The 21,323-nt window shown below is 41.8% G+C and overlaps 1 protein-coding gene across 4 annotated transcripts in view; it reads right to left on the bottom strand.

Annotated features, from left to right (window-relative positions):
• The window catches only part of EXOC6 (exocyst complex component 6), a 304,230-nt gene that overhangs the window by 205,326 nt on the left and 77,581 nt on the right, over positions 1–21,323 (bottom strand). Inside the window, exons 1-2 of one of the 4 annotated variants that reach the window (XM_073019178.1) lie at positions 12,037–12,209; positions 4,212–4,323 (exon numbers count right to left, since the gene is read on the bottom strand). In XM_073019178.1, the coding sequence (XP_072875279.1) occupies positions 4,212–4,297 (86 nt within the window). In that variant the 5' untranslated portion in view covers positions 4,298–4,323; positions 12,037–12,209. Of the gene's footprint in view, positions 1–4,211; positions 4,469–7,627; positions 7,878–12,036; positions 12,210–21,323 lie in introns of those variants that run through there. The other 3 variants (XM_007963577.3, XM_073019177.1, XM_073019176.1) reach the window with 3 other exon arrangements.

Here is a 21,323-nt window from a genome sequence, read left to right as displayed (position 1 = left end):
GTCTTACTCTGTCGCCTGGGCCAGAGTGCAATGGCCCAATCTCAGCTTACTGCAACCTCTGCCTCCCAGTTTCAAGTGATTCTCCCACTTCAGCCTCCCAAGCAGCTGGGACTACGGACATGCACCACTACGACCAGTTAATTTTTGTATTTTTCAGTAGAGATGGGGTTTTGCCATGTTGGTCAGGCTGGTCTTGAACTCCTGAGCTCACGTGATCCGCCGGCCTCAGCCTCAAAGTGCTGGGATTACAGGTGTGAGCCACCCCGCCTGGGCTAGGTAGGGGATTTTGAATGCCCAAAGCTAAACCATGCTGGGACAACACAGGCACTAGCAGTAGGCCTTCCTTTACATTTTCCCCTTTTTTCTTAAGTTCAGTCACCATCTGCATGGCTAACATCAAATTCCACTTTTCCACCCTGGTATTTTCTTCCCCAATTCAAACTCTGTAGTTGTCTGAGATGGCTTTAATGGATGTTTCATTGGCAATGCAAGTAAACCATGGGAAAAGTATAGAGTCTCAGCTCTCCCCTGAAACTATCTTTCCTTCAAACTTAATGCTATGGGCCTTAAATTCCATTTCACACAAAAAGTGAAAACAAATGCAAGACCTCAGAATCATCTGATTCTTGTCCACTGTTTCAAAAAGAGGGCCAAAAGAGCCAGCAAAAGGGCTCACTGGGAAAGTCAGGCAGCAAACGAGCTGGACCATCTGGGAGAAGCTTGTCCTGGGAGTAGCCATGTGTAAAGTCAGGAGGTGGGAAGAACACAGCCTGGTGTGGTGAAAGGCATTATAGGCCATTGACAATGACTCCTTGTCTCTACAACCCACTCATGACGCCTGAGACAGAGGAGACTCGTTTTCCCAGATGATGTGTGGGGATGAGTATGTAGGAAGGTTTGAATGCTCTGCAAAAAACTGTCGTTCAGGTGCCCCTAAATTACACTGGTAGAAACCATCTCTTGAGTCCTGAGTCACTGAACTCTCTGAGCTCAACTTGTTAGGGGAGTAAACTCCACCTGGCCCGGATATGAACTCTGACCTCAAATAGGCCACCGCAGGTTGACTACCTGCAAAACAAGGTGGACCGGGAAAGGAAGCTAACGGAGTTCAGGATTTTACAGCAGAAAATATCTGTCAAAGTAATGCCTTTCTTCTGTGACAGGGAGAAACACGTAGGTAAACTCTTCAATATTCTCTCTACCTCAATTCCCAGGTGCAGGCTTTTCCCTGGGAATGTTTCTGTCTTCATTTCCAGTCCTGGTATCCTAACCTTTCTCTCACTGTTCATTCCAGGCCTCACGGCAGGGCCTTCGGCTGCCTCCAGCCAAACGCCTTTTCTACCCTCTCAGCCTTTAGAGCTTATAGTTTTCTTTTGGCTTTGGTTTTGTTTTGTTTTTGGAGACAGGATCTTACTCTTGTCACTCAGGCTGGGGTGCAGTGGCATGATCATAGCTCACTGCAGTCTTGACTTCCTGGGCTCAAGTGAGCCTCCCCCTTTGGCCTCCCGAGTAGCTGAGGCTACAGGCACAAGCCACCAGCTAATTTTAAAAAGTGTTTTATAGGGACAGGGTCTCACCATGTTGCTTTGGCTGGTCTTCAGCTGGCCTCAAGCGATCTCCCACCTCAGCCTCCCAAAGTGCTGGGATTGAGCCACTGCAAGCAGCCAGAGCTTGACATTTTAAAATCCTTCCTCCTCCTTCTCTTCTTTGCTGAAATGATGACATTCTTGCTAGACTGCCTCTTTTCATTTTTATTAGAAAGGTAAGTATTTTCTTTACCATTAGCCCATGAGCTCATACGAATCACATTCTTAGGGGCTTCCACAATGGAATATTCACATCTAGATGGGGATTCGCAATGGAATATTCACATCTAGATAGGAGAGGCTTCAAAGAATCCAGAGCATTTATTCTGGCTTGTGTATGTGTGTTTATGTGTGTGCATTGTGTTATAACCATTTCAGGCTAAAGATTCCTGAGGGCAGGGCCTGTGTCTTACTTATATCTTAGTAACCTTTATAGAAGTTTCCACAGTGCCTGGCACCTAGCAGCTAGGTAAGTAGCGCTAGAAAGAGCATTAGAGCTATGCCTTGCAAGATACGTTGGATTTTAGCAGGCAGAAGGAAGAGTGAATAATAGGGGAAAGGAACCCTAAGCTCTAGGAAGCATATTGTCAAATAGCAGAGTCTAGTTTGACTGAAATGAGAGTCATGTCATTATTTTTCAACCCTCATATTTGGCCATATGAGCTGATGTGTTACTGAAGCACAGTTGCAATAGAAAGTCGGTGACACACGCACATATGTATGGAAAGGCATCAAACGCCAATCTAAGAAGTCTTCATCTAATCAACTTATTAGATGAACAGTTTAGAAAATTAGGAAAGCTTTTTGTTGAATACTGTCCCAGATAAAGTCTTGTTAAGGGCTTGTAACTTCACTCTATACCCCAAAATAACATCAGTGTGTTTTAACAGTAGCCTTTGGAAAGGAGTGTTCTCACCCTTTTTTTATACCCAAACATTGAGCTAACAATTGGTATTTTAGGCCCACTGCATGGTGGTGACAAGGTAGCACCTGGAGAACATATCTATGCAGGCTCTGCCCTTGAGGGTGATGCTGACAGAGTGCTGTGGCTGCCAAATCTAAATGATTTTTTGCTGTAGAAAGACCAGGTACAAGATTGGTACCAGGGATATTTGTCCTAAGAAGAGAAGATAAAAAAGATCCAAGCACCAGAAAGGAAGTCAAGTCCAACACCAGAGACAGACTAGCTGACAGGATAGTTCTAAGGACAGATGAAGTCTGTAGATGTTGGCCAGGGTTGTGAGACCAGGGAGAGGTGGAAGGGGTTACAAGTTGAACACCAAGGGCTCTGAAGCAGCAATGGGAGTAGAGGCCATGGTAACTAAAACACATCTAGGCTCCCTTCACCCTTTCTCTTGTTTCCACTTAGACTTAGCCACCTAGCACCTAGCACTTAACTACCTAGCACCTAGCACTTGACCATCTACCTAGCCACCAGGCGGATACACAAGTTTTAGAAGGCAATGGAACAATTCAAAGTATGCTCCATATGGAGAAAATTATTGAGTTTTCCATTGCTACAAAGCTCTGGTTTCTACCACCGAAAATTACCAGCCCTTTTTCACAGAATATTTATGATGCTCAGATAGGATGAAGGTATATATAATAGTTATAATGGAGTTTAATTATTTTGCAACTATACCTATACATTGATAATCCAAGAATCAACCAACAAATCTCAATTGTTTACCATGTCCCTAACACCACCCTAAGAGCTTTAAGACATTCAAATTATGTTTAATGCAAAATAAGATTTAAATAGCTGGGAGAAATTTATTCAGGTTTAAACTTTAGTGGATTTAGAAGCACTTGGCCCTGGGGCCTTTCTGAGAATGAAGAGGTCACACACACACACACACACACACACATCCTTCCCCTTAATCTACAAATATTAGTCAACAAATATTTATTGACTGTCACTATCAAATTCAGTGATGAATATCTTGTTCCCACACTGATAGGTGTCAGAGACAGGCAGACATAGAGAATTAAAGAATTAAATTTTAAAAGCTGCCCTTTGAACACAATGACATATAGTTTTTCATTTTAATCCTGTTCTTGAACTGTGCAAATTAATACCCACATTACCAAATAAGCTATTTTTAAACCTTATATGTTGGTATCCAAGAAGATGTTAAAAAGAAAAAATAAATAAACCTTATATGGAAACAAAATAATACATGAGCGGTCACCAAACACTCAAGAAAGCAGCTAAAATACAAATAAATGGTCCACATTTTTTCCTACAACTCATATCCACCCAAATGTAAATTGGCTTCATTGATATGTCTAATTGTTCTGGATGTTTTTCACTAAGTGATATGTTAAAGAAAACAATTGAAACCTCATATACATTTATTTGGAGGTAATTGAGGTCCTTTTTGATCATTTGAAAGTCATAGTTTTTAATCTTACGGTGATGAGTTAGGAAACATGGAAAATAAAATGGATTAATTATGTCCTGTAATTTCTCTAAGGATAAGAAAACTTTGAGATTAAGTACATACAGAACTGTAACTGTTTTGCAAAAATATTTTTTACTCTTATAAAGAATTATAAAAAGCAAGGAAAAAGACCACCTTACCACCGCTAGAGAAGACACAATGAAACGCAACGGTGCCCTACCTTAAAGTAGCTTCAATAGGCAGCTCGAAAGACTGAATCTCAGCCAGGACATTCTCATAGGTTTGATCTGTTTCTTCTTCCAACATCGTTCCACAAGCCCCTGATTTCCCAGCTGCAGACATCAGATATTGAGTGAGAAACTGTTGTAATTTATAAAAATAAATGTCGTTTTCCTTATAATTATTAGAAGGATTCTCTGTTTACCCAAAGGAGCAACAAAAACAAGCTCACTGTCTGACTTCATGCTATCAAAGTCTTTGCTTCCAAGAATGTTGCACAGCTGTTGCTGTCCTGTCTCCGCTTATAACATTTTACTTATTATTAACCTTGACACAGTTCGGAAAGTTCCTGCCTAGTGCCGGCTATATTTATTCACTTGTTTCTCAAAGACAATAACTGTATGTAGGAATTAGAGTCATTACACTATGTAAGTTTACTGTGTGTGATTTGACAAGGCATATATATTAATATTATTTATGCTAAATACATAACCAAAGCTACATTTCTAGTTGTTACTGCAACGATGCCCTTGACCACAAACCCAAGGAGGTAATTTGCCCAGGAAAAATGAAATGTGTTATGGGATGTGATTTTGAGGTCACTAGGCTAATTCCTTGGTGCCCTGTCTATCTCCTTTGCTTCTCTATTCTGCAGTGTCAATTTCCTCCATTAGTGATAGAGCCATTAGTTCTTTTATCTCTTGTTCAAATACAAATGCTGCTGGAGGCATTTAGATCTTACTCCTTTTCAGTTCCTTATGCCTCACTGTGAATGAGTTTGCTAGATCCCTTCTGCAGAGTAGGTTTTGATGGAGAGGAAGAAAGAGAACGAAGATGTCAGGGTTTTAAGAAGGCTAGCTGCTACTGAGAGGAAGAAAGATTGCATGAACCAGAGGCCCAAAGTAGCAAAGGAAAACGTGCCCTACAGCCAGCCCCAAGTAGGCCTGAAGAACTAATGGGCATGTATTTCCCATTTCCCATCACCACTTGCACTTGATCTTCTTCAATTCAGTTTAAGCTCAGCTTTCTTGCTTAATACAAGAAAGACAATATTTAAAGGAATGCGTAGTGACATTCTTCCATATGAAGCTTTTTTTTTTTTTCAGTTTTTATCAGACTCTTTTAAAAGCTCTGACAAAAAATTGAAGTTTGTTCTCTTAAAAATGTAGTATTCAAAGCATGCTATAACTACAATCTGTGGCATTTGTCATAGATTGCATCAGTTTGTCACCCCTGCCTGCATCTATACCCTTGCCAGTACCTCACTGTGGGCACACTGTTTGTCCCTGTCCCATGACTTTGGGCTCAGACATGTGACTTCTGCTGGCCAGTGATACATAAGCTAAAATAACAGCATGTGAGTTCTGAGCCTAGGCTTTCTAAAGCCTCTAAGGCATATCTCTGTTTGTCCTCTTGCACCTCTGCCATCACCTAAGAAGAGCATTCCCTGAGAGCTACGTGAAATAGAGTAATCCCCACTGGTCCACAGACCTTCAGGGGAAGGTATATATTTTCATCTAGCTGCAGTAGCCTGAAAGAGAACTGCCCATCCAAACCCACGCTGATGAACCAAGCCCCAGCTGAACCACAAGCACAAGAGCAATACTAAATGACTGTTGTTTTCAGCCACAAACTGATGGGTTATAGAGCAATGGCAAACCAATGCAGCATTCTTCACCTCAACCCCACCAATAGCCCCCAACCCTCAGCCCTAGTTTTGCTCCATGGCAGGACGGAGCAAATGCAGCACGAATATGCCTCACACCATTTCCCAGTAAGATGAGTAAGTCCTTTGAGACTTGACAAAAATAATAATTTTCAATCTATCTTAAAGTTCTTGGCCGGGCACGGTGGCTCACACCTGTAATCCCACCACTTTGGGAATCCGAGGCGGGTGGATCACTTGAGGCCAGGAGTTCGAGACTAGCCTGGCCAACTAAAAATACAAAAAATAGCTGGGCGTGGTGGCACAGGCCTATAGTCCCAGCTACTTGGGAATCTGAAGCCCAAGAATCGCTTGAGCCCGGGAGGTACAGGTTGCAGTGAGCCAAGATCAGGCCACTGCACTCCAGCCAAAAAAAAAAGTTCTTTATGTGCAAGGTTTTAAACTTACACCAAATTATAAGATTATATGTGTACAGAATGTCTATCTGATTCATATTTGTATTCCCCATAATGCTTAAGAGTGTACACCTTGTAGGCCGGGCACGGTGGCTCACACCTGTAATCCCAGCACTTTGGGAGGCTGAGGCGGGTGGATCACCTGAGGTCGGGAGTTCGCAACAGGCCTGGCCAACATGGTGAAACCCCATCTCTACTAAAAATTAAAAAATTAGCCGGCTGTGGTGGCGGGCACCTGTAATTTCAGCTACTCCAGAGCCTGAGACAGGCGAATCACTTGAACCTGGGAGGTGGAGGTTGCAGTGAACCAAGACTGCACCACTGCATTCCTGCCTGGGCGACAGAGCAAAACTCCGTCTCAAAAAAAGAGAGTATACACCTTGTGTACAGTTATAGTAGATACTCAAGAAATGCTTATCCAATGAATGAATGATAGTGAAAGCTACAAGCTGAGTTACCTCTGCCTTGTAAGGAAATGGTGCAAATTATGCAAAAATCTGACAATTCTAGATTGTATTTGTCAGGACCTGAAAAATACATAAATACATGATGAGATATCACTCTTAAGAGAGCCATCAGCATCACTATATTACACTGAAGAGAAAAAAATTCATAAATAAGGCCACATATTCATGAACACATACATCTGTGATGACTGATCCAGTTCTAAATATCCCATGGTTTTAAAAATTCATTCTTCTCTCCACACAGCACAAATTTTAATTTTGAAAATTTTCAAACTTATAGAAGAATTACAAGAAGAATATAAAGTGAACAAAAATATACCCTTCATCTGATTCACCAATTGTTAATATTTTGCCACATTTGCTTTCTCTCTCTCTCTCTCTCTTTATTCAAGGAGATTTTACAATGTAGGCATATGCTTTTAATATTGGAGAGAAAATGTATTAATTTAAATAGAATGGGCTGGGCGCGGTGGGTCACGCCTGTAGTCCCAGCACTTTGGGAGGCCGAGGCAGGTGGATCACCTGAGGTCAAGAGTTTGAGACCAGCCTGGGCGGTATGGTGAAACCCCGTCTCTACTAAAAATACAAAAATTAGCTGGGCATGGTGGCACGCGGCTGTAGTCCCAGCTCTTTGGGAGGCTGAGGCAAGAGAACTGCTTGAACCAGGCAGGTGGAGGTTGCAGCGAGCCGAGATCATGCCATTATACTCCAGCCTGAGTAACAGAGCGAGACTCCATCTCAAAAAAGAAAAAAAAAAATAGAATATAGTATAGAAGAATACTATACTCTAAAGTAGTTTAATTAACAAACCACTATAGCTTTGACTTACTGTCACTGCATGACCCCACTCCTCCTACACAGCACATTCATCCTCTTCCGGTACAGCCAGCTCAGCCTGGAGATTCAAGGTCTTCTGTCCTGGTGGCCCGGTTGCCTCCCTCTGCTCCTCAGCTCTCCCCACCCTCCCTCTACTCCCACCCCACTGTCTTCTGCTCCTCCCAGTCCTGCTAAGTGCAGTTTCTCTCTGCCTCTTACTTTCTTCTATACCGTTTGAGACAAGGGCAACAACTTCCTGTTTCCACTGACTAAACCAGCATCTTCCTTTTATTCAAAACTTTCCTTGAGTGCCATTTCCTGCCGGAAGTTTGCACGATTAAATGAACAAGAGAGGCTCTCCTCCCAAAAGTAAGAGAGAAAACAACCTCCCCCATCTCATAGTGCTGACAACAAATTCATCAAATGAGGAAAAGAAAAGGAGGAAGTGGAAAGTTTTGAAACAGCCATATTCCAAGATGTCCATAAAAAAGAATAGCATGTGTGACTGGAATGTTCCCAGTCTGGACCTTAACCTCTCCTCCCAGCTGCAGCTCAAACTCTTTGACTACTTCCTAGAATTAAGTCTGACCACTGACAAGAGAAGTTTAAGTGACCCTAGGCTAGTGGTTCTCAACTGGGTGATCTTGCGGGTGCCCTGCTCGAGGGAAATGTCTGGTTACGTATTTGATTGTCACCATGGGAGGTGGGTAGTGCTACTGATATCTAGTGGGAATGGGCCAGGGATACTGCTAAACAACCTACAATGCACAGCACAAACCCCCACCTGGCCTGCAACACACACACACACACACACACACACACACACACACACACACAGAGGAATTATCCAGCCTGAAATGCCAGTAGTGCCCAGGCTGATCTTTGGGACACACCATCAAGCCATTTGTGAAGTTGATATAGTCCTGTTCCTTGGGGCCCTTTTCTAGGCCTTTTTCTTTTTTCTCTGTAACTGAGTCTCTGTCCCATTAGCCTGCTAGGAACCCCTGTCCCTCTAGAACTGGAAATCAACCCTTTTTTTAAAGTAAGTTTATTCCGCAAATAAAATGGCATCAGTCGCTCACCTTTCTCACTCCATCACCAAGACTAGACTCCCAGGCTCCTTGCTCCGTACTGGAACCACTAGTGGGAAGCATTATGTTTATTACAAGAAAGGGCTCCCAAGAGAGGGTTCTTGGATCTCACACAAGAAGGAATTTGAGGCGAATCCATAAAGTGAAAGAAAATTTATAAAGCAAATAAAGGAATAAAGAATGACTACTCCATAGGCAGAGCAGTGGCATGGGTGCTCAGCTGCTTATACTTATTGATATTTCTTGATTATATGCTAAACAAGGGGTGGATTATTCATGAGATTTCTGGGAAAGGGTTGAGTGATTCCCAGAATTGGGGTTCCTCCCCTTTTTAGACCATATAGGGTAACTTCCTGACATTGCCATGGCATTTGTAAATTGTCATGGTGCTGGTGCCAGTGTCTTTTAGCATGCTAAAGCATTATAATGAGCAGTGAGGATGACCGGAAGTCACTCTCATCACCATCTTGTTTTTGGTGGGATTTGGCTGGCTTTTTCACCAGTCTGTTTTATCAGCAAGGTCTTTGTGACCTGTGTCTTGTGCCAACTTCCTGTCTCATCCTGTGACTTAGAATACCTAACCTCCTGGGAATGCAGCCCAGTAGGTATCAGCCTCATTTAACCCAGACCTTATTCAAGATGGAGTCACTCTGGTTCAAATGCTTCTGACATGTTCATGTGTTTCATTGGCACAGAAGCCCCCTCTACAATTCACAGTCTCTAGGAAACATATCTGGGAAACTGGGGACAAGGCAGGGGTGCCCCAGAAGGTAGTGAAGTGGAGTTGCTGTCTGGCCTTGTTGTCTGAGGTTCGTTGCCTCATGCCAAGGAAATTAAGGACATGGACACATGTGAAGTGAGGTTAAAAGCAGAGGCTTAATAGGCAAAAGAAAGAGAAAGGAGAACAGCTTTCTCTCCTGCGAGAGAAAGGGGCGTCTGAATGGGACTTCCAGCCTGCAGGGAGTGCATCAGATTTTATAGACAGGCTTGAGGAGGTGATGTCTGATTTGCATAGGGCACACAGATTAGCTGGACCAGTTGTGACATTTACATAGTGCATGAAGAAGCTGGCCACCCCACCCTAATCTTATGGTGCAAATGGGCTTTCCACTTGGCCAGCCCCGTGTTGTCTGCTCCCTATGGCACATGTGGTTGGAAAGGAAAAGGGAAGATGGAGTAGTCATTTTGAACATGCCTAGTCCAGGTGGCCTTTCCCTATTGGCACAGCTGCCAGCATTCACCCATGCAAGCTTCTAGCCTGCCTTTCTATGTCTGCAACTCGATTTTACAGGCTCCTCTTTGTTAGAAAAGAAAATGATTTGGGGTTTGCTTTTCATTAAAAGGAAAAGCTTATGGAGGACTTTCTTACTCTGTCTGCCTAAATAATTTCTTCTTAACTCCTATATCAGTAGAAGAAGAATACCAGATGAAAGTGACCCATCCCTGGTAAATATCACCTGGTGTTTAATCCTGCTTAGAGTCTTGGTGGAGTTGGAGTTTTCCCTCCCATCCCTACCCTACTCCTTCCTGTGCATTTTGAAAGGTCCACAAAAAAACAAAAAGTACACACACACACACACACACACACACACACACACACAAACTCAGCAACCTAGAAATAGAAGTCTATTAAAAAAAAAAAAAAAAGCAAAAACAAAACAGGCTGGGCATGGTGGCTCACGCCTGTAATCCTAGCACCCTGGAGGCTGAGGCTGGCAGATCACCTGAGGTCAGGAGTTCAAGGCCAGCCTGGCCAATATAGTGAAACCCTATCTCTACTAAAAATACAAAAATTAGCCAGGTGTGGTAGCACACATCTGTAGTCTCAACTACTCAGGAGGCTGAGGCAAGAGAATCACTTGAGCCCACGAGGCAGAGGTTGCAGTGAGCCAAGATCGCACCACTGCACTTCAGCCTGGGTGACAGAACAAGACTCTTTAAAACAAACAAACAAACAAAAAAAACACTAATATCTTGTTTGCTGACTAAATGCCAAACATTGACCACCTCATCTCAGGAAAACAACAATCACTAGCTCCATTCAAAATTGTCCTGGAAGTGTAGCCAGTGTAGTAAGTCAAGATAGGGCAATAAAAGATGTAAAGATCGGTAAGAAAGAAGAAAAATTGATATTTGCGGAATACATGATTGTATACATAGAAAATCTAGAGAGATCAACAAACAGAATAAATGAGTGAATCTATCAAGCACTGTAGACCAAAAAATGTTCGTCTATATGTTAGTCACAATTCGGAAATGAAATACAAAATCGATACCATATACAAAAGCAGCAAAATACATCACATATCTAGGAATGTTATATGCTACTGACTACAATTTGGGGAGCTGACAGGCCATAGCTGAAAGTGCTAACAGAGTCATAAGACATTAAGGAATGATAAGGTCCAAGATTTCGGAAAGGCAGAATGAGAGTTCCCAAATCCAGTGGAGCCACAGGTCAGCGTTGAATTGGGGGCCTAGAAGATGAACAAAAATCCAGGAAAATCAGGAATAACAAAAACCCCTGAGCCTAGAATGACCTTTAGCTCTTGCAACTTGCTTTTCTGGAATCATTTGGTCTGTGGGGGGATCTTCTGGCTTTAAGGGTCAGAGGTGATGCCACAGATAGCAGCAGCTTTTTATTTGCCACAAGATATCACTTTCCTGTCCCTTCCAACACTCTGCCTTACACAAATCTGATAGTGTAAGCTGAAAGACAGAAATGCTGCCCAGGGTGGACACAGGTATTTCTCACTTCCTTTCCATAATACTCAACATGGGGAATTTTTTTTTTTTTTTTTTTGCAACAGGGCCTCACTCTGTCGCCCAGGCTGCAGTGCAGTGGTGCCATCTCGGCTCACTGCAACCTGTACCTCCTGGGCTCAAGCCATCCTCCCACCTTAGCCTCCTGAGTAGCTGAAACCACAGGAATATGCCACCATGCCTGGCTAATTTTTGTATTTTTTGTAGAGGTAGAGTTCCTCCATGTTGCCCAGGCTGGTCTTGAACTCCTGAGTTCAAGCGATCTGCCCACCTCAGCCTACCAAAGTGAGGGATTACAGGTGCCAGCCACCACACGCAGCCAAGTTTAATATTTAAAAAAATACTGTGTGGGCCATGGAATGCATCATAGGCACATTAGTCCTATAGACATGGTTTACACGTAGTGCATTCATAGGAGACTGTTACTTATTCATTCAAATAATATTCTTTCAAATAATATCGTTATGAATCAGACAACATATCCTGCTTTTAAAATAATCTAAAAGCCCTCCACATTCTGCCTCTCCCTCTGCCCTGGACTGCCCTGACCTCATTTTGTGCTCCTTACCTGTGTCTCATTCCACTCCAGTGGCACAGACCTCAGTGTTCCTCACACTTTGCCAGCCATGCTCCACCTCAGGGCTTATGCTCCTGCTCTCCCCTCTTTCTGAAATGCTTTCGCCTCTGATATTCACTTGGCTCACTCCTTCAAAAATCACCTTCTCAATGATGGCTTTGCTAAAAATAAAATCCAGCATTTTAACCTTGAGCTGGGACTCTCTATCCCTACCTCACTCCCTCTGCTTTGTTTCTGTCCCATAGAACTTTCTGTCTTTGGACACACTGTACACTTCACTTGTTTATTATCTGTCTCTTCTGTAAGAATGCAGATTAATGAGCACAGGGAATTTTCTTCTGTTTTGTTCACCGATATTATCTCCAGTGCCTAGAACTGTGCCTGGACATAGGAGACAATAAATATTTGTTGGATGGACAGATGGATGGATGGACAGACGGGCGGACAGATGGATGGATGGATGAATAGATAGATTTTAAAAAATGAAGAAACACATAGATAAGAAAAGAAAAAAATAGATTTCATACATGAAGGTAAGAGGTGAGTGCTAGAAAAGAAGGGATGGAAAATGCCAGGAAAAGCAACCCAAGCACTCACCAACGCATGAATGCATCAGTGAAATGTGGTATAAACATGCAATAGAATACGATTCAGCCTTAAAAAGAAAGGAAAACCTGTCACATGCTACAACATGGAAGAACCTTGAGGACATTATGCTAAGTGAAATAAGGTAGTCACAAAAAGAAAAATACTGTATCGTTCCACTTACATGAGGAATCTAAAATAGCCAAATTCATAGAAACAAAAAGTGGAATGGTGGTTTCCAGTGGTGAGGGTAAGGGGGAGATGGGGAGTTGTTTAATGGACGTAGAGTTTCTGTTTTGCAAGATGAATACGTTCTGGAGATCTGTTGCATGACAATGTGAATATCCTTAACACTACTGGTCTGTAAACTGAAAAATGGTTACCATGATTTTTTAAAAACAGAGGGGCTCAGAAGAGAATAAGAGTATCCAGAGGAGGGATCATTGGAACTGTGAATTGGAGAGTGGATACCATTTGGATATTCCAGGGTGGTGGAAAAACTCATAGCCAAGTCATATGCAAAGAAGTTGGTGGGAACAGGGACCGCTAATGTGGAGAGAGGACATGGCCAGGGAAGTGCAAGTATGGCCAGGGTGGTGGGCATGGGGCTGCTTGCCTGAGACAAGTGTGGAGACAGAGAAGTAAGCAGAGACTTGGGCCCTTATTGTTGTTTTGCTGCTACAGAAGCTAACACCATGGCTGGCACAACATAGGTGTTCGGTAAATATTTGTTCAACAATAATCTGGACACAGGAACACAGTGGTTTGTAAGTAAAGAGCAACCAATAAATATTTAATTATAATATCACAGAGTTCGTCTTGTAAATGCTATCTAAAATAAAATAGTTAAAAGTTGTTTTCATTATATCAGTAGTAGTCTTTCAACATTAGGAAATCTTTCAAGATATTCAGTTAAGTTCTAAAACTATAGCATTGTTATTTTCAGCAGACTTATAGTAATACAGTTTGTTATTAAAAAGTTAGTTTTTTGTTTTTTGTTTTGTGTTTTCAGACGGAGTTTCGTTCTTGTCGCCCAGACTGGAGTGCAGTGGCATGACCTCAGCTCATTACAACCTGGGCCTCCTGGGTTCAAGTGATTCTCCTGCCTCAGGCTCTGGAGTAGCTGGAATTACAGGCACCTACCACCACACCCAGCTAATTTTTTTATTTGTAGTAGAGATGGGGTTTCTCCATGTTGGCCAGGCTGGTCTTGAACTCCTGACCTCAGGCGATCCGCCCTCCTCACCGCTCCACCCTCCTCAGCCTCCCAAAGTGCTGGGATTACACGCATGAGCCACCACGCCCAGCCAGAAAGTTAGTATTTTAAGAAAAATCTATGGCATTAAAAAATCGTGATTCTACAGAGCCATTATATGTTTTCTATATCATCTTTAAAAAAGTCAGGATATAATATTTCGTTACAAAAATGGTTTGATCTTTCAATGGATCTGTGATTTCTCAGTAAACTATATTCCTACTGTTCTTTAAAGAATAAAATTTCTTAGTAATAGGAAAAGAGGTGGCTGGGCACAGTGACTCACGCCTGTAATCTCAGCACTTTGTGGGGCCAGGCAGAAGGATCACTTGAGGCCAGGAGTTCAAGACTGGCGTGGGCAACATGGCTAGACCCCATCTCTACAAAAGACTTTTTAAAAATAAATTAAAAATTAAATTTTTTTAGTTAAAACATAGTTTTAAAAAATCTATTCAAAATCTCTGATATGACTTACCCCATTTTTCTGTTTATAAAATCCTAGAGGTCATGGTATTTCTATGAATATTAGAATGTTACTACTGGTCTAATCCACCTGCTCCTTGGAATATGCCATGGTTTTGTACATCTCTAAGCCTTTATACATGTTACTTCCTTTATCTAGAATGCATTTCCCAAACTAGTTTTCCTGTCTCTAACATGGAGATAATAATAGCGTCACCTTCCTCAAATGGTGGTTGTGATGATTACATGACTTCTAAGCATTTGTTAGGTAAAGTATTTAGGAGAAGGTTTGACATATGATGAGCATCAATAAGTGTCAGTTATTACTATCATCTTTCAAGACTTTGTTCAAACGCCACTTGTTTTGTAATTTGTGCTATCTCCCATAAATCTTTTGAACATGTCTTTACTGAAGTTCTTATCCCTTAATATTATTGTTTTGTTATATATTTATCTACCTTGCTGGGCCATGTGTTATGCAAAGGCAAGGCATGTGCCTCATGCTTCTTTAGATTCAAGGCACCTAGAAGATGTTAGGGACGTAGTGGGCATGTACTGAATGATTGCCGAGTGAATGGAAGACTTAGTAGGAATGATAAAGACACTGATGAATCAAAACAAGTATGAGTAATGTTTACTACTTCATTAAACTGGCGTTTTTCTAATTCGACAAGAAAATTCTAGACTAATTGTTTTAATTAACTATAATTATTCTTTTTCTTTATCTTCATGCAAATCTAGGTGTTTTTTTAAGAGAAGGCTCAAAATCTCTTCCATCTATAATGTTCGTTTCTCTGTGTTCTGAATAAAAATAATTGCTATAGTAGAAACTTCACGAAATAAATACCTGATGAACCTTATACCTCTTCAGTTTGTTATGTTAGGGTCTTCTGACTGAATAATTTACAGCTGCTTTTGTTGGTCTTTTCTCAGTCAAAAATCTTAAATGTTTGCATCCTGGCCAATACAGAATCAACACAGTGCTAGAGTACTAGAGCTAGATTATGGTGCTACCTAGTGGTCAGTTTTTGGCACATACGTCATTGAAACTGTCTTATGCTCTTGTACGTTTTCATTTTGTTTTTTTATATTGACAATTGTAAAATGTCATTAGAAATCACTAAAGATCGGCCAGGCATGGTGGCTCACACCTGTAATCCCAGCACTCTGGGAGGCCGAGGTGGGCGGATCACGAGGTTAAGAGATAGAGACCATCCTGGCCAACATGGTGAAACCCCGTCTCTACTGAAAATACAAAAAATTAGCTAGGCATGGTGGTGCATGCCTGTAGTCCCAGCTACTCAGGAGACTGAGGCAGGAGAATGGTTTGAACACGGGAGCTGGAGGTTGCAGTGAGCTGAGATCGTGCCACTGCACTCCAGCCTGGGCGACAAGAGGGAAACTCTATCTCAAAAAAAAACAAACAAAAAACAAACAAACAAAAAAAAAACAGAAAAGAAATCAGTGAAGATCTTGCGCTCTTCTCTCTAGTATCTTTAGCAACTGTTCTATGAGTCATTTCTCTTCCATTCACCTAGTTTGCATCTCTTCAGCGAATAGAGAATTTAAAGACATACTTGAAGACCTGTTATCAAGCTGCCAGATACCCTTTTCTCCCACAGGAAACCGGAACTTTTATAGGCAGAATTCATGACACCAGCTTCTTCGGGCCATGCTACCTACCACACGCCCCCTCTGACTCCAGGCAGGTCTCAAAGGCTGCCCATGACAAAGGCACGCCCCTTTGCACACATTCTTCTAAACAATCATTCCCTTTTCCCTCTTTTGAAACCAAACAATTCCTTCAAAAACACAGTTTCAGGCATAAAATAGGAAATAGTACTAAACAAACGGAAATATTTTGCTTTAAATACTGAAGCCATTTGTTGACATTAAGAAATAGTTTGCATTCAAAGCCCATAAATGAAAAGAAACATGATTCATCCATCACAAGGGGACTTTATAGATAAGAAATAAGCTCCGGCCTGAACAATTGTCTGAAGTATGAACACTCTTCTCTGGGAGCTTTTGCTGAGTCATTTTTCAGGAAGTGGGCTGTCCAGGGAAATTTCTATGGGAGGAACAATCGACAATATTTTCATATTAATAACCTCCAGTTGCTTTATTGTTCTCGAAACTTTTGTTAATGAGTATTTTCCTGTTCAGTGAAAAAAACATTAATCAAAAGACAAAGCCTAATCTGATTTATTTGTATGTGTTTGGGGTTCTTTTCTTCTGTAAGCGATGTTAAATATATTTAAGTAGGAGTTAGCTAATTGCAAATCTAATTGTCTTCATTAACTGAGTATAACCTCAGGAAATATTTTGTTCTGAACTTTATTTTTAAATATATGTGCAATAACAGGTTTTGGAGGGATTGCAAATACAGGCTGATACAGTTTGGATGTTTGTCCCCACCCAAATCTCAGGTGGAAATGTAATCCCCAGTGTTCAAGGTGGGGCCTGGTGGGAGGTGTTTGGGTCATGGGGACAGATCTCTCATGGCCTGGTGCTGTTCTCACCATAGTGAGTAAGTTCTGATGAGATCTGGTTTTGTAAAAGTGTGTGGCACCTCCTGGACTTGCTCCTGCTCCCACCCTGTGTGATGCCTTCTTCCCCGTCACCTTCTGATTGCAAGCGTCCTGAGGCCTCCCAACAAGCTGAGCAGATGTCCCGCCATGCTGTCATGCTTCCTGTACAGCCTGCAAAACCATGAGCCAATTAAACTTCTGTATGCATTACCCAGCCTTGGTATTTATTTTATTTTACTTTATTTTATTTCATTTTATTTCATTTCATTTCATTTCATTTCATTGAGACGGAGTCTCACTCAGCCACCCAGGCTGGAGTGCAGTGGCATGATCTCAGTTCACTGCAACTCCACCTTTCAGGTTCAGGCAATTCTTGTGCCTCAGACTCCCAAGTAGCTGAAATTACAGGCACCTGCCACCATGCCCAGCAAATTTTTATATTTTTAGTAGAGATGGGGTTTTGCACTGTTGGCCAGACTGGTCTCAAACTCCTGACCTCAAGTGATCTGCCTGTCTTGGATTTCGGGTTCCTTCCTTCCTTCCTTCCTTCCTTCCTTCCTTCCTTCCTTCTTTCCTTCTTTCCTTCTTTCCTTCTTTCCTTCTTTCTTTCTTTCTTTCTTTCTTTTCTTTCTTTTCTTTCTTTCTTTCTTTTTCTTTCTTTCTTTCGGCACAATCTTGCACTGTCACCCAGTCTGGAGTGCAGTGAGGCAATCTCGGCTTACCGCAACCTCTACCTCCCGGGTTCAAACAATTCTGCCTTAGCCTCCCAAGTAGCTGGGATTACAGGCACCCGCCACCATGCCCAGCTAATTTTTTGTATTTTTAGTAGGACAGGGTTTTACTATGTTGGCCAGGCTGGTCTTGAACTCCCGACCTCATGATTCGCCTGCTTCAGCCTCCCAAAGTGCTGGGATTACAGGCATGAGCCACCATGACCAGCCTCAGGTATTTCTTTATAGCAACACAAGAACAGCCTAACAGACAGGCATACCTTGCTTTATTGCACTTCACAAACATTGCATTTTTTTAAATAAATTGAAGGTTATGGCAACCCTGTGTCAAGCAAGTATACTGGCACATTTTTCCAACATCATGTGCTCACTTAGCATCTCTGCATAACATTTTGGTAAATCTTGCAATATTTCAAACTTTTTCATTATTATAATATTTTCTGTGGTTATCTGTAATCCATGATCTTTGATGTTACTATTGTGATTGTTCTGTGATGTCACAAACTGCATCAAACTTAATCAGTAAATGTTGTGCGTGTTCTGACTGCTCCAACTACCAGTTGAGTTCCCCATCTCTCTTCCTCTCTGTGAGTCTCCTTATTCCCTGAGACACACAATATTGAAATTAGGCCAATTAGTAACCCTACAATGGTCTGCCTCTAAGTGCTCAAGTGAAAGGAAGAGTCACATATCTCTCTTTTTAACTCAAAAACTAGAAATGATTAAGCTTAGTGAGGAAGGCATGTCAAAAGCCGAGACAGGCTGAAAGCTAAGCCTCTTGTGCCAAACAGCCAAGTTGTGAATGCAGAGGAAAAGTTCCAGGGAACCCATGAGTGATAAAGAAACAACCTTATGGCTACCATGGAGAAAATTTTAGTGCTCTGAATAGAAGATCGAATCAGCCATGACATTCCCTTAAAACCAAAGCCTAATCCAAAATAAGGCCCTAACTCTCTTCAATTCTGTGAAGGCTGAGAGGGGTGAGCAGAAGAAAAGTTAGAAGCTGGTAGAGGTTGGTTCATGAAGTTTAAGGAAAGAAGTTGTCTTCACAGCAGAAAAGTGCAAGGTGAAGCAGCAAGTGCTGATGGAGAAGCTGTAGTTAGTAAATAACTTAACCAGAAGATCCAGCTAAGATAATTGATGAAGGCACCTACACTAAACAACAAATTTTCAACGTAGATGAAAAATGTTCAACCTTTTACTGAAAGAAGATGCCATCTAGGACTTTCATGGCTACAGCAGTGAGGTCAATACCTGGCTTCAAAGTATCAAAAGATAGCCTGACTCTCTTATTAGGGGCTAATGCAGTTGACGACTTTAAGTTGAAGCAGTGTTCACTGATCATTCCCAAAACCCCACAGTCCTTAAGAATTATGCTAAATCTTCTTTGCCTGTACTCTAGAAATTGACAACAAAGCCTGGATGACAACACATTTGTTTGCAGCATGATTTACTGAATATTTCAAATTCACTGTTGAGACCTACTGCTCAGGAAAAAAGATTCCTTTCCAAATATTACTAATCATTGACAATACAACCAGTCACCCAAGAGCTCTGATGGAAATGTACAAGGAGATGAATGTTATTTTCATGCCTGCTGACACAACATCCATTCTGCAGCCCATAAATCAAGGAATAATTTCGACTTTCAAGTCATTTCATTTAAGAAATACATTTTATAAGGCTGTAGCTAACATAGATAGCAGGTCTTCTAATGAATGTGGGCAAAGTCAGCTGAAAGCATTCTGGCAAGGATTCACCATTCTACATGTCATTAAGATTTGTTTGGAGGAAGTCAAAATATCAACATTAACAGGAGTTTGGAAGAAGTTGATTCCAACCCTCATGGATGAGTTGGAGGGGTTCAAGGCTTCAAGAATTCAAGAACTTTGGATTCGAGTTCCCTTCAAGGTAGGGGTAAAGTTTCCATTTCATGGTTTGGAGGAACTAACTGTTGATGTGGTGGAAATAGCAAGAGAACTGGAAGTGCACCCTGAAGATGTGAGTGAACTGCTCAATCTCATGAGCAAACTTGAACAGATGAGGAGCTGCTTCTTATGAATGAGCAAAGAAAGTAATTTCTTGAGATGGAGTCTACCCCTGGTGAAGATGCTGTGAACATCACTGACATGACAACAAAGGATTTAGAATGTTGTATGAACTTAGTTGATAAAGCAGTAGCAGGGTTTGAGAGGATGGATTCCAATTTCGAAAGACATTCTAGTGTGGATAAAATGCTAACAAACAGCATTACTTGCTACAGAGAAACCTTTCATGAAAGGAAGAGTCAATTGATGTGGCAAACTTCATTGTTGTCTTATTTTAAGAAATTGCCATAGCCACCTTAACTTTAGTGAGCACCACCCTGATCAGTCAGCATCCATCCACATCAAGGCAAGACCCTTCACCAGCAAAAAGATGATGACTCACTGAAGGCTCAGGTGATCATTAGTACTTTTTAGCAATAAAGTTGTTTATTTTTTTGTGAGACAAGATCTCATCATTTTGTAGCCCAGGCTGGAGTGCAATCACAGCTCACTGCAGCCACAACATTGCAGGCTCAGGTGATCCTCCCACCTCCGCCTCCTGAGTAGCTGGGACTACAGGCATGCACCACCACTCCTGGCTCTTTTTTTTTTTTTTTTTTTTTTTTTTTCATTTTTTGTAGAGGCAGGGTTTCACCATGTTGCCCAGGCTGGTCTCAAACTCCTAAGCTCAAGCGACCCACCTGCCTTGGCCTCTCAAAGTGCTAGGATTACAGGCATAAGCCATTGCGCCCGGCTCTGCAATGAAGTATTTTTTAATTAAGATATGTACATTGGGTTTTTTAGACATAATGCTATTGCATTCTTAACAGACTAGAGCATAGTGTAAACATAATTTTTATATGCACTGAGAAAAAAAAAAAATTTGTGTGACTCATTTAATTGTGATATTAGCTTTGTTGCAGTGGCCTAGAACCAAACCGGCAATGTTTCCAAGGTATGCCTGTAATCATTTTGGATTCAAATTCCCTTCAAGACTGGGGCAATGTTTCCACTTCATGCTTTGGAGCCTCTTCTCCCCAACTCCTTTTGAGATTTCTCTCAGTTACTTCTCAGATAAGGGACAGTGTGGGCTTCTGGAGACCAACTAAAAGATACAAGGGCCCTTCAGAAAACTCTAGCAGGGTCATCGAGGACAGACAGGGTCAGTGTGCTCCCTGGAGACTCCTAAAACGTACATGCTTTTTGGCCCTGTCCAGAGGTGCTGAGCCTCTCTTTCAGTTTATGAATGAGAACTTGTGACAAGGGACTGAGGCCCCCTGCCTATGAGACTGGGAGAGGTACATTGTCAAATCAGAACATAATGTGATTATGACTTCTGTTCATACAAATAATTATCATGCTTCTTGTCTAACACAAATACATTACCCACAACCTGCCCCCTCCCCACCTGCCCCCATAGAAGCTGTGATGAGAAAGCCTCATTTCACATCACAATGTAGCTTTCCTTCCATTCCAGGTGATGAACAAAATGGGTCCAGTTAGGTGGTCAGGTCTCAGAATCAAGGGAGGCTTCTGTGTAGTGTAGCAGTTAGATTCAAAGACTCTAGAGTCAGACTGCTTGGGTTCAAATCCTACCTCTGCTACTTATTAGTGATATGACCTTGGGTACTTTTCTGTACCTGGAGTTTTCTTTTCTACATAATAGACAAGCTCCTGTCTCATAAGT

Source organism: Chlorocebus sabaeus, chromosome 9 (genome assembly GCF_047675955.1).
Source record: "Chlorocebus sabaeus isolate Y175 chromosome 9, mChlSab1.0.hap1, whole genome shotgun sequence".
Classification (NCBI taxonomy): Eukaryota; Metazoa; Chordata; class Mammalia; order Primates; family Cercopithecidae; genus Chlorocebus; species Chlorocebus sabaeus.
The sequence above is the reverse complement of the archived record's forward strand: the minus strand, read 5'-3'. Positions and strand labels throughout refer to the sequence as shown.